This window comes from Triticum aestivum, chromosome 3A (assembly GCF_018294505.1).
Source record: "Triticum aestivum cultivar Chinese Spring chromosome 3A, IWGSC CS RefSeq v2.1, whole genome shotgun sequence".
Taxonomy (NCBI): domain Eukaryota; kingdom Viridiplantae; phylum Streptophyta; class Magnoliopsida; order Poales; family Poaceae; genus Triticum; species Triticum aestivum.
In genome coordinates, this window is record NC_057800.1 from 513,266,340 (window position 1) to 513,277,645 (window position 11,306).

The 11,306-nt window shown below is 48.0% G+C and overlaps 3 protein-coding genes across 3 annotated transcripts in view; all 3 read left to right on the forward strand.

The window, feature by feature from the left end:
- LOC123061919 (MACPF domain-containing protein CAD1) overlaps positions 1 to 2,356 on the forward strand; it is a 7,152-nt gene extending 4,796 nt beyond the window's left edge. The window contains exon 6 of the mRNA XM_044485204.1: positions 1,470 to 2,356. Within this exon, the coding sequence (XP_044341139.1) occupies positions 1,470 to 2,069 (600 nt within the window). The 3' untranslated portion in view covers positions 2,070 to 2,356. The remainder of the gene's footprint in view (positions 1 to 1,469) is intronic.
- A 2,717-nt stretch (positions 2,357 to 5,073) lies between these two features.
- On the forward strand, positions 5,074 to 9,294 carry LOC123056968 (protein NRT1/ PTR FAMILY 4.5-like). Its single transcript, XM_044480168.1, has 8 exons — positions 5,074 to 5,299; positions 5,527 to 5,588; positions 6,165 to 6,185; positions 6,735 to 6,776; positions 6,863 to 6,986; positions 7,461 to 7,678; positions 7,750 to 8,187; positions 8,296 to 9,294. The coding sequence occupies exons 1-8, from the start codon at positions 5,074 to 5,076 to the stop codon at positions 9,292 to 9,294; spliced, it is 2,130 nt and encodes a 709-aa protein (XP_044336103.1).
- Positions 9,295 to 9,994: 700 nt separating this feature from the next.
- LOC123058513 (oil body-associated protein 2A) lies at positions 9,995 to 10,958 on the forward strand. Its single transcript, XM_044481227.1, has one exon. It carries the CDS (start codon positions 10,033 to 10,035, stop codon positions 10,777 to 10,779), a length of 747 nt encoding a protein of 248 aa, XP_044337162.1. The 5' UTR covers positions 9,995 to 10,032; the 3' UTR covers positions 10,780 to 10,958.
- The last annotated feature ends 348 nt before the right edge of the window (positions 10,959 to 11,306 follow it).

Here is an 11,306-nt window from a genome sequence, read left to right on the forward strand (position 1 = left end):
GTCGTGAGCGGGAAGTGATGTGCTGCGTCGGGTAACCAGTAACGAAATTAATTACGTTGCCGCATATACCAGTAGCGATTACTAGAAGCAGTAATGGATGTGGTTGGCCGAGCGGAAGATTAGATAGTGGCACAACGGGTGGAGCATACGATTAGCGTTGGTGGTAACTGGCATCACTTCTTTTACTACATTTAGTAAAGGTTGTTACGGGTAGGTGGGAACAGAGTATCATTTTGGTTCTTTACCATATTTCCCACATATATTACGAGGAGGTGGAGGAACTAGTGGAGGCAGTCAATGCGCGCGGCCTGGCCGGAGAGTAGAATAGCTAATTCTACGCTCAGGCTTAGTTTAGCGCCACCGTATATATATATATATATATATATATATATATATATATATATATATATATATATATATATATATATATATATATATAGGGGTTCTAGGTCGGTTAGGATTGGATATGGAGTAGGGTTCTCCTCCTACTCGAATACAGCGGTGGTGAATGAATCCGAAACAACCTGGGTTGGTTAACCACTTGGAGGTAAGGAGACGTCTTGACGCAGGGATAAGGAGGTTTGGCAAGGTATGGGGTGTTGGTCTTGAGTCTGAGTTGGTTTGGATCACCGTATCAAATGAAGGATGATAAATGGGCTGGATCTTGATTAGAAGATAGATCTGCAAGTCAAATATAGTCACTTCCACTTGACATGTCCTGGTGAAAAGAAAATGCAATAAAGAATTTATTTTATTCTAGGGAAAGAAATTCCTAGCTCTAGAGTTTGAAAAGTGGTATGTTACAAGCGGACTCATAGTGTGGTTTCTGTACTAGTTAACTTCAGAAATATCTGTGTATAAAATAAAGTTATGCATAATGATATAAAAATTCCAAGGAAAATGAGTCTTGGCTATTTTTGCTTGATGTGTATGTGGGTTGATGATTTTTGACCTATATATGAGTCTTGTTAAATAGGAAGCAATGTGAATTATTTGTTTGACATCATATCCTTGTATAGTTGTTATGCTTGTGACTGTATTTGTAACTTATTTATGCTATAAATACAATTGAAATATTATGAAGAATTTGAATAATTTGTTGCTAAAAATACAAAGAGCTATCTTATTCATATTATATATATGCACATGAGATGATGAGAGGTATTCTCACCACTCCTACACAAGAGATGAGTTGAACGAAATGCATTCTATTTCATCTCGCCAATGAAATACTGTAATATAACCATTCTACTCCACCGGATTGCCCCCAACCAAATATAGGAACAACCCATTCCAGTGGAATGGAACCAGGACATTCCATTCCACTTTGTTCCTGAACCAAACACGCCCTAAGGGACCACCGCCTATGTTGGGAGTCCTATTTGGTGACATTATGGAATATACCTTATAAGATGATAAACTACGCAGAACAATCTAATTCAAGCTAATTTCCAATGGAATACATGCAGGTATCTGTTGGGCGTCGACCAATCACTGGCCTGAGGCTGTGCTTGGAAGGAACAAAACAGAACCGTCTGGCTATTCATTTGCAGCACCTTGGCTCGTTACCAAAGATATTTCTACCTCACTGGGACTCGCATATCACGATCGGGCCACCAAAATGGCAAGGGCCTGAAGAGCAGGATAGCCGATGGTTCGAACCAATCAAGTGGAAGAATTTTGCTCATGTCAGCACTGCGCCCATAGAGTACACCGAAACAAATATCACGGATCTGTCTGGCGTTTATATTGTCACGGGAGCACAGTTAGGAGTGTGGGATTTTGGTGCAAAGAGCGTGCTCCACCTTAAACTTTTGTTCTCCAGAGTTCCTGGGTGCACAATCAGGAGATCAGTGTGGGACCACAGTCCAAGTTCTGCGATGCATAGAACAGATGAAGCTTCATCGTCCTCAAGCGACAATGCTAAACTTGTGAAGATTGTCGACATGACAGAGACGTTGAAGGGTCCGCAAGACGCACCTGGCCACTGGCTGGTGACAGGAGCAAAATTAGGCGTGGAGAAGGGCAGGATTATTGTGCGTGCAAAATACTCCTTATTGAACTATTGACCAAAGTGTTGAGAGCATTCATTCATTCGCTCTGCTATGGAGCACCATGTTTAAAGATAGCATTGTTCTTTTGTTCATGTATGGTACTGTATGTAACATGTCGGAATCATGCTTCTTGCGTTGATGCTATGAGCGAAGTAGCATGGACAACTTTTTTTGTCCAGTTCAAAAATATTTGATCTGGCCCTGGTCATTTCTTTCAAAGTCATCATAGCGCGCCAATGGAATTTAATGTATATTGTGAATTTTGCATCAGCGATATTGTTGCTTGCTTTGTGGTGATCTGATTTCAATGTTGTGTTTAAAAGAGTACTACCTCGGTCCTGGTTTATTGGTTTCCTTCGCATTTTATGTTAAATTTTAATCTTAGATTTAACTAACAAAATATTAATGCATGTAACCAAAAATAATATCATTGAAAACTAGGTTCAAATACGAATCTAATGATATAATTTTTGGTGACATGCATTATTATTTTTTAGTTAAATCTATGGTCAACGTTTGGCACAAAATACAAAAGAAACTAATAAATCAGGACAGAGGTACTATTTGATTGAGCACTCTGGATGGAAAGATAAGGGCATCTCCAGCGGTGACCCTCAAATTGCCCATATCCGTCTAGATAGAGCAGTTTGTATTTACTGTATCACTAAGCTCCCTGTATCACTAAGCTCCCTAGGGGTAAAAGGCCTCAATTAATTGAGGTGTCCAATTGAAATTGGGTCACCCGGTTTTGATAAGTCAACAATTTCTTAAAGCTCTCATTCAATTATTTTATATTATATACTATGCTTATTAATTTTTAAGTCCTTATAATTAATTGAGGTCTTCAGTTTAGAACCTGGTCACCTGATTTTAATCGGGTCAATAATTTTTTAAAGAGTTCCCCCATTTAATTATTTTAATTTATGGTATTTCTTAATTTTGAAGCTCTTTTATTCAATTGAGATATTCAATATTCAATTTGGTTTCCGATTTTGATCGGGCCAATTATTTTTCAAATCAATCAACACCAACCGGCTAAAGAAATATATCAACCCCGAGCATGCTCCTACCACCTAGAAAAAAGAAGCGCGACCATGTGATAATACTATAGCACCAATATAGTACATGTAGTCACAGACACAGAAATTTACCCATAAAAATATAAGTTGATTAGAGCATAACATAGAATCACACCATAAAAAACCCACCAAATAACCACATTACAAAAAAACATAAAACATAGTCCATCGTCGCCCCCATCCGCCATACTAAATATCGCATCAATTCCAAAATACAAGGGGTATTAGTTTTTTACAAGGTCAAATTTCTTTAACTCTGACCAAGTTTAGAGCCAAAAATATCGACTTCATTTTTAAAACAAAGCAACTATTTTTTAAAAAATCTTAACAACACCAACGGCGCAACAAAGCACGTCCAATCCTTCTAGTGAGAACTGATGTAACCCGCTTTCTGCGCCAGGCCTTCTGCCAGTAGATTGAGAAATTAATTGCAGACGTAATCTGGCATGTCAGCTCTTCTGGTGGACATGGTGCCATGCTTCCAAATGTAACAAAAGGAAACCTTTCATATTTGCTGCTACTTTTGCTGTCCATTTGCAAATTAACAAACATTTCTCAACAGCGACTCCATTTAGCCTGTTCAAGCCGGGGGAATTTACCGAGTCGATCTAAATTCCCGATCCCTTGTGAGTCCTGACTTGTTGTTTCCGCAGGAGGCAGGAACATTGTTGACGTCTCTGTGGGGAATGTGGAAGAATTGGGCGGTGGCGCCGGCACTTGCTGGCAGGCAACCGGGCCGCTGCATGCGAAGCTGTGAACGAGCTGTTCTTTGGTTTCATCAGCTCCTGCAGTGCTGTGCATATGGCACGCAGTGCATATGCCACACATGACGTCATTTCAACTCTCTTAGAGAATGGCAACCAATAAATTTTCTCCTGCGTCCATTCACATTCATGGACATAGGACCAGTCTGCGGACATGGATACAGGAGGATGCCATTCAATCGTAGCCGCATACATTTTAAACTTTTTTTTTAACAAACCGGATAAAATTCGTGCAAACAAGGCCGGATTTCATATAAATCAGACGCATACGGTTACATTTTGGACATATTTCAACTAAAAAGGTAAAACTATGTGCATTTATAGTCGCGCGGAGCTTCACTACCACGGCATTATACACTACACTAGTCTACGGCCGGCTGCGACTTGTTTTTCCATGTCCGGCAGCCCGCTAACCGGACAGTCAAGAGCCCCGGAGCCTATGTCCGGCTGCGCCGCTCATCAAAGCAACAAAGATGGTGCTTCAGCCGGAAGGGAAGGATACTTCTGTGGAGTTCGGGTGGGTGTCCAGGATGGTCTGAGATAAAGGAGAACCGGCCAAGTCTCCAGCGGTGGCCTTCATAAGATACAAGCGGCGGTGGCCTCCCGTGTTCTACTTCTTCTTGATGATGGCAGCAGGCACAGACGTGCGGGCCGCCACCTCGTCTACATTCGCGCAGCCGACTTCTTTCTGTGTATGCATGGTGCAACTATACGTGCGTCAACGACGGATGGCGCGGTCGCAGACACCCTAGATGCGGTGATGCCCGTGCCGCCATGCCAGCATGGAGCAACTCGCCACTCCTCCTCGAGCTGGCCTGGAGCGACGAGTTGTTGAACCACGCGCCGGCTTGGGGCCGCGACAACTGGCTCCGTCGGGCTAGGCGAGGGACGTGGAGCAGCGAGAAGCCTCACTCGTATCTGGCGGGCTCTGCAGGCCAGATCCACCCAGTCGGCTTGTATACCAGAGAACTGCTCTTCGGAAGCCATCAGAAGAGTGGAGAAAATGGTAAAGAAGGAGATGGTGGAGCGACGGAGGGGTGCGATTTTTGCCCCGCGTCTGGCCTCGTTTAAATAAAGGGCAGACCTGAGAAGCTTGGCCGGCGTTGCGTTTAATGCTGACCCGCTCATAAATGGACGTGTGGCTGAAGTAGGTTTCTCGGCTCCCACACGAATTTAATGAAGGCGTTTGAATATGGCAAGGAGATGTGTTCAGCTGAGCGTGCAGCGGGCGACGCCCTCGACCGGGGCGTCGCTTCAATGTCGGAGGTAGTGAGAGGTCACGTCCGTCCTGAGCCGACTTCATTGTGGAGCGGCACGCTCTACAACGACATGAGCGCGGGCGGGTGGTGTCGGGCAGGAAGAACACGCGGGAAGGAGGAGAGGTTTTTGATGGGCCAGGAAAGTCAGAAACAGACTTGGGAGCAGTTCGGACTCCCACATACTTTTCTACATTTGTCTTCGATTGACGGGAGAAGTTATGTCCGGACCGCTTCACAAACCGATACAAAATTGTGTTAAATGATTTTCACGGTTCAAGCGGTTGTGGGAGATTTGAGGATCACGTTAGAAATGCCCTTACGCAACGCATATGCCACACATTGCGTCATTTCGACTCTATCCGCGATGCAGCGTTCATCCGGAGGTTTGACCTCTGGTGCGATCCGCAGAAGGGAACCAAAAACAAGAAGGCGGTAACAAAGTATCTTTTTTTTAGGTTCAAAACATCCTTTTCTTGAGGGACGGTAACAAAATATCCTACTCACGAAAGGCACGGCCATGGACGCTTGCCCGGAGAGCCTAGCGTGCGCGTGCATTACAAAACGACCGTAAAATTTTACAAGTTACGCAGGGGGTGAACAGAAGGAGCTGACGACTGATTCTTTTATGCGATCTTAGCTTTTGCTACGCTCCGGTCCGGTACCTGACAACTGTGGCCTGGCTGTGTCAATGAGTTACAAGATGCCCACATCTAGTGGACGTCGCCGCTGATAACGGTTGCGACAAGAAGAGACCGAATGGAATGAATGAAGAGACCATAATTTAAACAATCTTACAGTATATAGGAATGCATTGGAGACCCATTCTTCATGAGTTGAGACGCTTTATATTGCTTGGCAACTGCACCGCACCCCCTGTCTCTCGTCCACCTGAGATAGCTCGCCTCTTGGCCAAAATGGTACTGGCTCATTCTCTTGCTTGTTCCAACTTCATTTTCCGTACGTACGTGCGTGCCAACGTTCTCACTGCTGTGTGATTTCTCTTGATAGGAAAACGAGGAGATGAGCAAGGTAACCGAAGCCACCGGCAAATTACAATCCATGGTATCTCCCTTGCTTCACCCCATCTTCTCTCCTTTCCTTCATCTCTTTTATTTACTTTTGAGACGGTTCATGCTTATCATGCCATATCGTAAAAACCTGCATATAGTGACCGTTTTATTTCAACTGCAATGGGAGTTTCCTTTGATCGTCTAATATATCTTTTACAAGAAAACCAAGAATAAGGTATAAACTACCGTGTATAAATTGTAATTGTATGGGCATCAACAGATAACTGAAATTCATGTCAGTTAATTTAAGTATATAATAGACACTACATGGGATTTTGAATTTTCTGGCTTAGCTACTCCTGCGTGGCCGCCTGAGCGCTGTAAACTGTCGTGACTTTGGTTTGCTCCGTTTTAATAAAAATGGGGCGGGGGGCAACCCCTTTCTTTCAAAAAAAGAAAGAAAGAAAGAATAATAGACACTAATTCATGAATAAACTCCCACTTTGTTCTGAAGTTATGTGTTTATTTCTCATATCGACGTCTCTTATTTGCTAACAAAAATTAATAGGAATACAAGGAGGACGACAAATCAGCTGAAACCAATGGCAAGGTAAAATTACATGTTGATCAAATAGCTACTACTCCGTGCCCATGGGCATGAGAAGTGACTTTGTTATTCACATAAATAATGCATAGTCGGAAACACATGAAGTCGTTGGAGGAAAACAGTACGAAGTCATTGAAGGGAAGGTTAATTGGAGGGGAAGGCCTGCCGTGCGAGGGCGCCATGGTGGTGTTGGCAATTCTTTCTTCATTCTTGGTAAATTTTTTTAATCATGATCAGTTTCCGTTGTACATAAACTAGATTCGCGTTCAGGATTTTACTATTTCGTCAACATGTTTCTGAAATTTAATTTTTTTGTGCATCTATGCTTGTTATTGTGCTATTGTTCTTAGCAACCCATACATAAGTAGGTGGTAACATGCGGTATGAAAGGTAAAATACATACAGATTTGGCTTAACCAACCGGAGAAACATTTATATTCTCGCTAGAAACGTTGCAAGGATTAGTATTTTATGACCTCATCCATACAGTTAATGGATACGTTGTACTTGACCAGCAAATTAAGAAGCAACACGGTGTTTTAATAATCTAATGAACACGGGCCGGAAATCTCTCTTCATCAGTTCGGGCTTTTGAATGAATTTGCCGGAGCATGAATTCAATGAAAATGAAGCCAACCTTGCTGATCTGGTAATATGAAGCTGTCCTGGGTTTGCTTGTTGTTGCAGTGAACTTTGGGCTGGAGAACCTGGCGTCTCTGTCTCTAGCCGTGAACCTTATCATGTACTTCATGTTGGTCATGCACATCAACCTGGCCGACGCCTCCAACCTGCTGACCGACTACATGGGCACGAGCTACATGATCGCGGTGCTCATCACCGTCTTCGCCGACACCTTTGTGGGCCGGTACCAGACCGTGATCATATCCTCCCTGGTGGAGCTCATCGTAAGAATCTTTCGTTTCTTTCACTTGGTTGCATTGCAGCTGGTCGTTGATCCTCTCCGGCCCACATGCAGGGGCTCCTGCTGATGACGCTGCAAGCTCACTCCCCGAAGCTGCTGCCGGAGGGGTGCAAATGGCCGGAGCCGACGTGCCAGAGGGTGGGCGGCCACAGCGAGACGCGGCTCTACGTCGGGCTGTACCTGGTGGCGATCGGGTCGGCGGGCATCAAGGCGGCGCTGCCGGCGCACTGCGCGGACCAGTTCGAGGCGAAGCACCCCAGGGAGCGGCGCCAGATGTCCAGCTTCTTCAACTGGCTGCTGCTCAGCTTGTGCATCGGCGGAGCCGTCAGCGTCACGGTGTTCGTGTGGATCCAGAACGTCAAGGGCTGGGACAAGGGGTTCGGCGCCGCCACCGGCGTCATGGGCCTCGCCCTCATCGCCTTCCTCGCCGGCATGCCCCGCTACCGCATCTTCACGGCGCAGGGCAGCAGCGCGCTTCTCGACATCCTCCGGGTAATCAACCTTGTCTAGCTAGCTTAGCTTCTTGACGACTATTTTCCGTGTTAATCATGCATGCATGCATACATGGACGTGGTTGGTTATTTTCCGTGCTGTTTTCAGGTGTACGTTGCTGCGATCAGGAACCGGAATCTGCAGCTCCCTGAGAACCCCGACGAGCTGTACGAGATCAGCAGAAGCAAAGCTTCTCCCGAGGAGGAGTTCGTGTCCCACAGGGACAGGCCATTCAGGTTCCTGGACAGGGCGGCCATCGTGCAGGCGCCGGCGGCGGAGGCGCCGAGCCCGTGGCGGCAGTGCCGGGTGACGCACGTGGAGCACGCCAAGACGGTGCTGGCCATGGTGCCCATCTTCTGCAGCGCCATCATCATGGGCACCTGCCTGGCCCAGTTCCAGACCTTCTCCATCCAGCAGGGCTCCACCATGAACACGTGGGTCGGGGACTTCCAGATGCAGCCGGCGACGCTGCCCATCATCCCGCTGACCATGCTCATCTTCGCCGTGCCCATCTACGAGCGCCTCTTCGTGCCCTTCGCCCGCGGCATCACGGGCCACCCCAACGGCATCCCCTACCTGCAGCGCGTCGGCGTCGGCCTCGTGCTCTCCGTCGTCTCCATGTGCATCGCCGCCGTCGTGGAGATGCACCGCAAGAAGGTGGCCGTCCGGCACGGCATGCTGGACGCGTTCCCGATGCTGCAGCCGCTGCCCATGTCCGTCTTCTGGCTGGCCCCGCAGTACGGCGTGTTCGGCATCGCCGACATGTTCACCTACATCGGCCTGCTCGAGTTCTTCTACTCGCAGGCGCCGCCCGCGCTCAAGTCCATGTCGTCGGCCTTCCTCTGGGCGTCCATGTCGCTGGGGTACTACTTCAGCACCATCATCGTCAAGGCCGTGAACGCGGCCACCAGGAAGCACACGCTGAGCGGCGGCTGGCTCAACGGCAACAACATCAACCGGAACCACCTCGACCTCTTCTTCTGGCTGCTCGCCGTGCTCAGCTTCATCAACTTCCTCAACTATCTCTACTGGGCCAGCTGGTACAAGTACGTCAAGCCCCAGGACGAGGAGGACGATGCGGTCGCACCGGTGGAGCAGCAAGTGTGACCAGTACTCGATCGTATACCACTTCTTTCTTTCAACATGCAAAGGTTGATGTGATGGTTGTGTAGGGTTTTTGGTCGTGAAGTTGTCATGCACATGCACTTCATCCCGTTCTTTCTGTTGACGAACCTCGTCATTAAGTATTGCCCAGTTCATGTTGTGTTTTCTGGCAAAGATTTTGGCGCTACAAGTCTTTCGTCATCTTGTTCTCCTATGATTTCTTTTCCTCCATCACCGGTGTAGTACTCCCTCCGGTCCTTTTTACTCTGCATATAAGGATTGTCTGAAGTCAAACTTCGTAAAATTTGACCATATTTATATGAAAAAATATTAACATCTATAATGCTAAATTTATACAATATGAAAAGTAAAGTCATGACGCATTTAATGTTGTTGATTTCACATTCTAAATGTTTGTATTTTTTTATAAATTTGATCAAAGTTTATGAGATTTGACTTCAGACAAATTTTATATGCGAAGTAAAAAAGACCGGAGGGAGTACTAGACTACTAGATTACTCCGAGCCTCGAATGCTCAGGCGCCATGCGAGCCAGTCGCAGCCGCATAGCGCATCTGCCACCTACGTTGCATGCCGTCTGCCACGTCCAGCCTCGTCACCACGTACGTGTCACCCGGCAGCCCATCCAAGTCCCAGTGCCGCCACGACTTAAAAGCCCACCCGAAGCGCACTCCTCACACAGCAGTCAGTACAGGCCAACGAGCCGACTCCCGATCCATCGATGGCGTCCAGCGACGAGAAGCCTGTTCCGACGCCGGCCTCGACGGGAGGCGACGGCGGGCCGCCGGGGAGGCCGACGACGACGTCGACGATGCTGCTGGACAAGGGCGCGGCGGCGCTGCAGTCGCTGCGCCCGGTGAAGCAGATGAAGCAGCACGTGTGCACGTTCGCCCTGTACGCGCACGACCCGCGGCGGCAGGTGGAGACCCACCACTACGTCTCCCGCCTCAACCAGGACGTCCTCCAGTGCCCCGTCTACGACTCCGACGACAAGCACGCCCGCCTCATCGGCGTGGAGTACATCGTGTCGAGGGAGATCTTCGAGTCGCTGCCGGCGGAGGAGCAGAGGCTGTGGCACTCGCACGCGCACGAGGTCAAGGCGGGGCTGTGGGCCAACCCGTGGGTGCCCAGCGTGCTGGGCAAGCCGGAGCTGGACCACATGGCCGGCACGTTCGGCAAGTTCTGGTGCACCTGGCAGGTGGACCGCGGCGACCGCCTGCCGCTCGGCGCGCCCGCGCTCATGGTGTCGCCGCAGGGGGAGCGCGACGGCGCCGTGCGCCCGGACCTGGTGCGGAGGCGCGACCAGAGGTACAGCTTCTCCACGGAGGAGCTCAGGGCCGCCAGGGCCGACGTGGAGGTGCCGGCCGAGCCGCGCCCCGGCCAGGCCGACTACTGGGTCCGCCACCACAAGGGCTTCGCCGTCGACGTCGTGCCGCACGAGATGAAGCGCCACGCGCCGTTTCCGTGAGCGAGCGACCCCGTTCCTCGGCGCGCCGGACGTACGTGTCGGCACAAGTGGGTTATTACAGCGCTTTCGTGTTGTGTGTGTGTGTGAAACTGTGCACTTTGTTTCGTAGTTGCGGTCGAGATAGCACTGTGTAATAGCTACTGGTCTGAAAATAAAAGCATGTACGTAATTCTCAGTTCTGCTGCCTGTGCTTGTGCTATATATGTCGCGCATTTGAAAAAAGACTAGAAATGCTCAATTTTTCATAGTGCAGTTTGGTCTGATACTAGTTACTCTGCAAAATTCTACTCATGAAGGATCATCTGGAAAATGCAAAGTAAATAAATCCCAGATGATCTCCCAGCTGATAAATCCTCGTCCTCAACAACTAGCCAATGAGGTGGCAGAATTTGTTTTAGTCTAAAGAAATGGCAGATTCTGCTCAAGGAGGAGCTTTTTCCAGATGATCTACCATCAAATAGATCTTTCCGGGTTGGCTTTTGCAAATCTTGAGTATTTGCCACGGTGAGATGAGGGAAAAACTTATG

Coding starts and splice junctions, on each gene's coding strand:
- LOC123058513 (XM_044481227.1), top strand. CDS start 10,033: ATGGCGTCCAGCGACGAGAAGCCTGTTCCGACGCCGGCCTCGACGGGA.
- LOC123056968 (XM_044480168.1), top strand. CDS start 5,074: ATGAAGGCGTTTGAATATGGCAAGGAGATGTGTTCAGCTGAGCGTGCA. Junction 6,186..6,734: donor AAAACGAGGAGATGAGCAAG/GTAACCGAAGCC, acceptor AAAAATTAATAG/GAATACAAGGAGGACGACAA. Junction 6,987..7,460: donor CAATTCTTTCTTCATTCTTG/GTAAATTTTTTT, acceptor TTGTTGTTGCAG/TGAACTTTGGGCTGGAGAAC.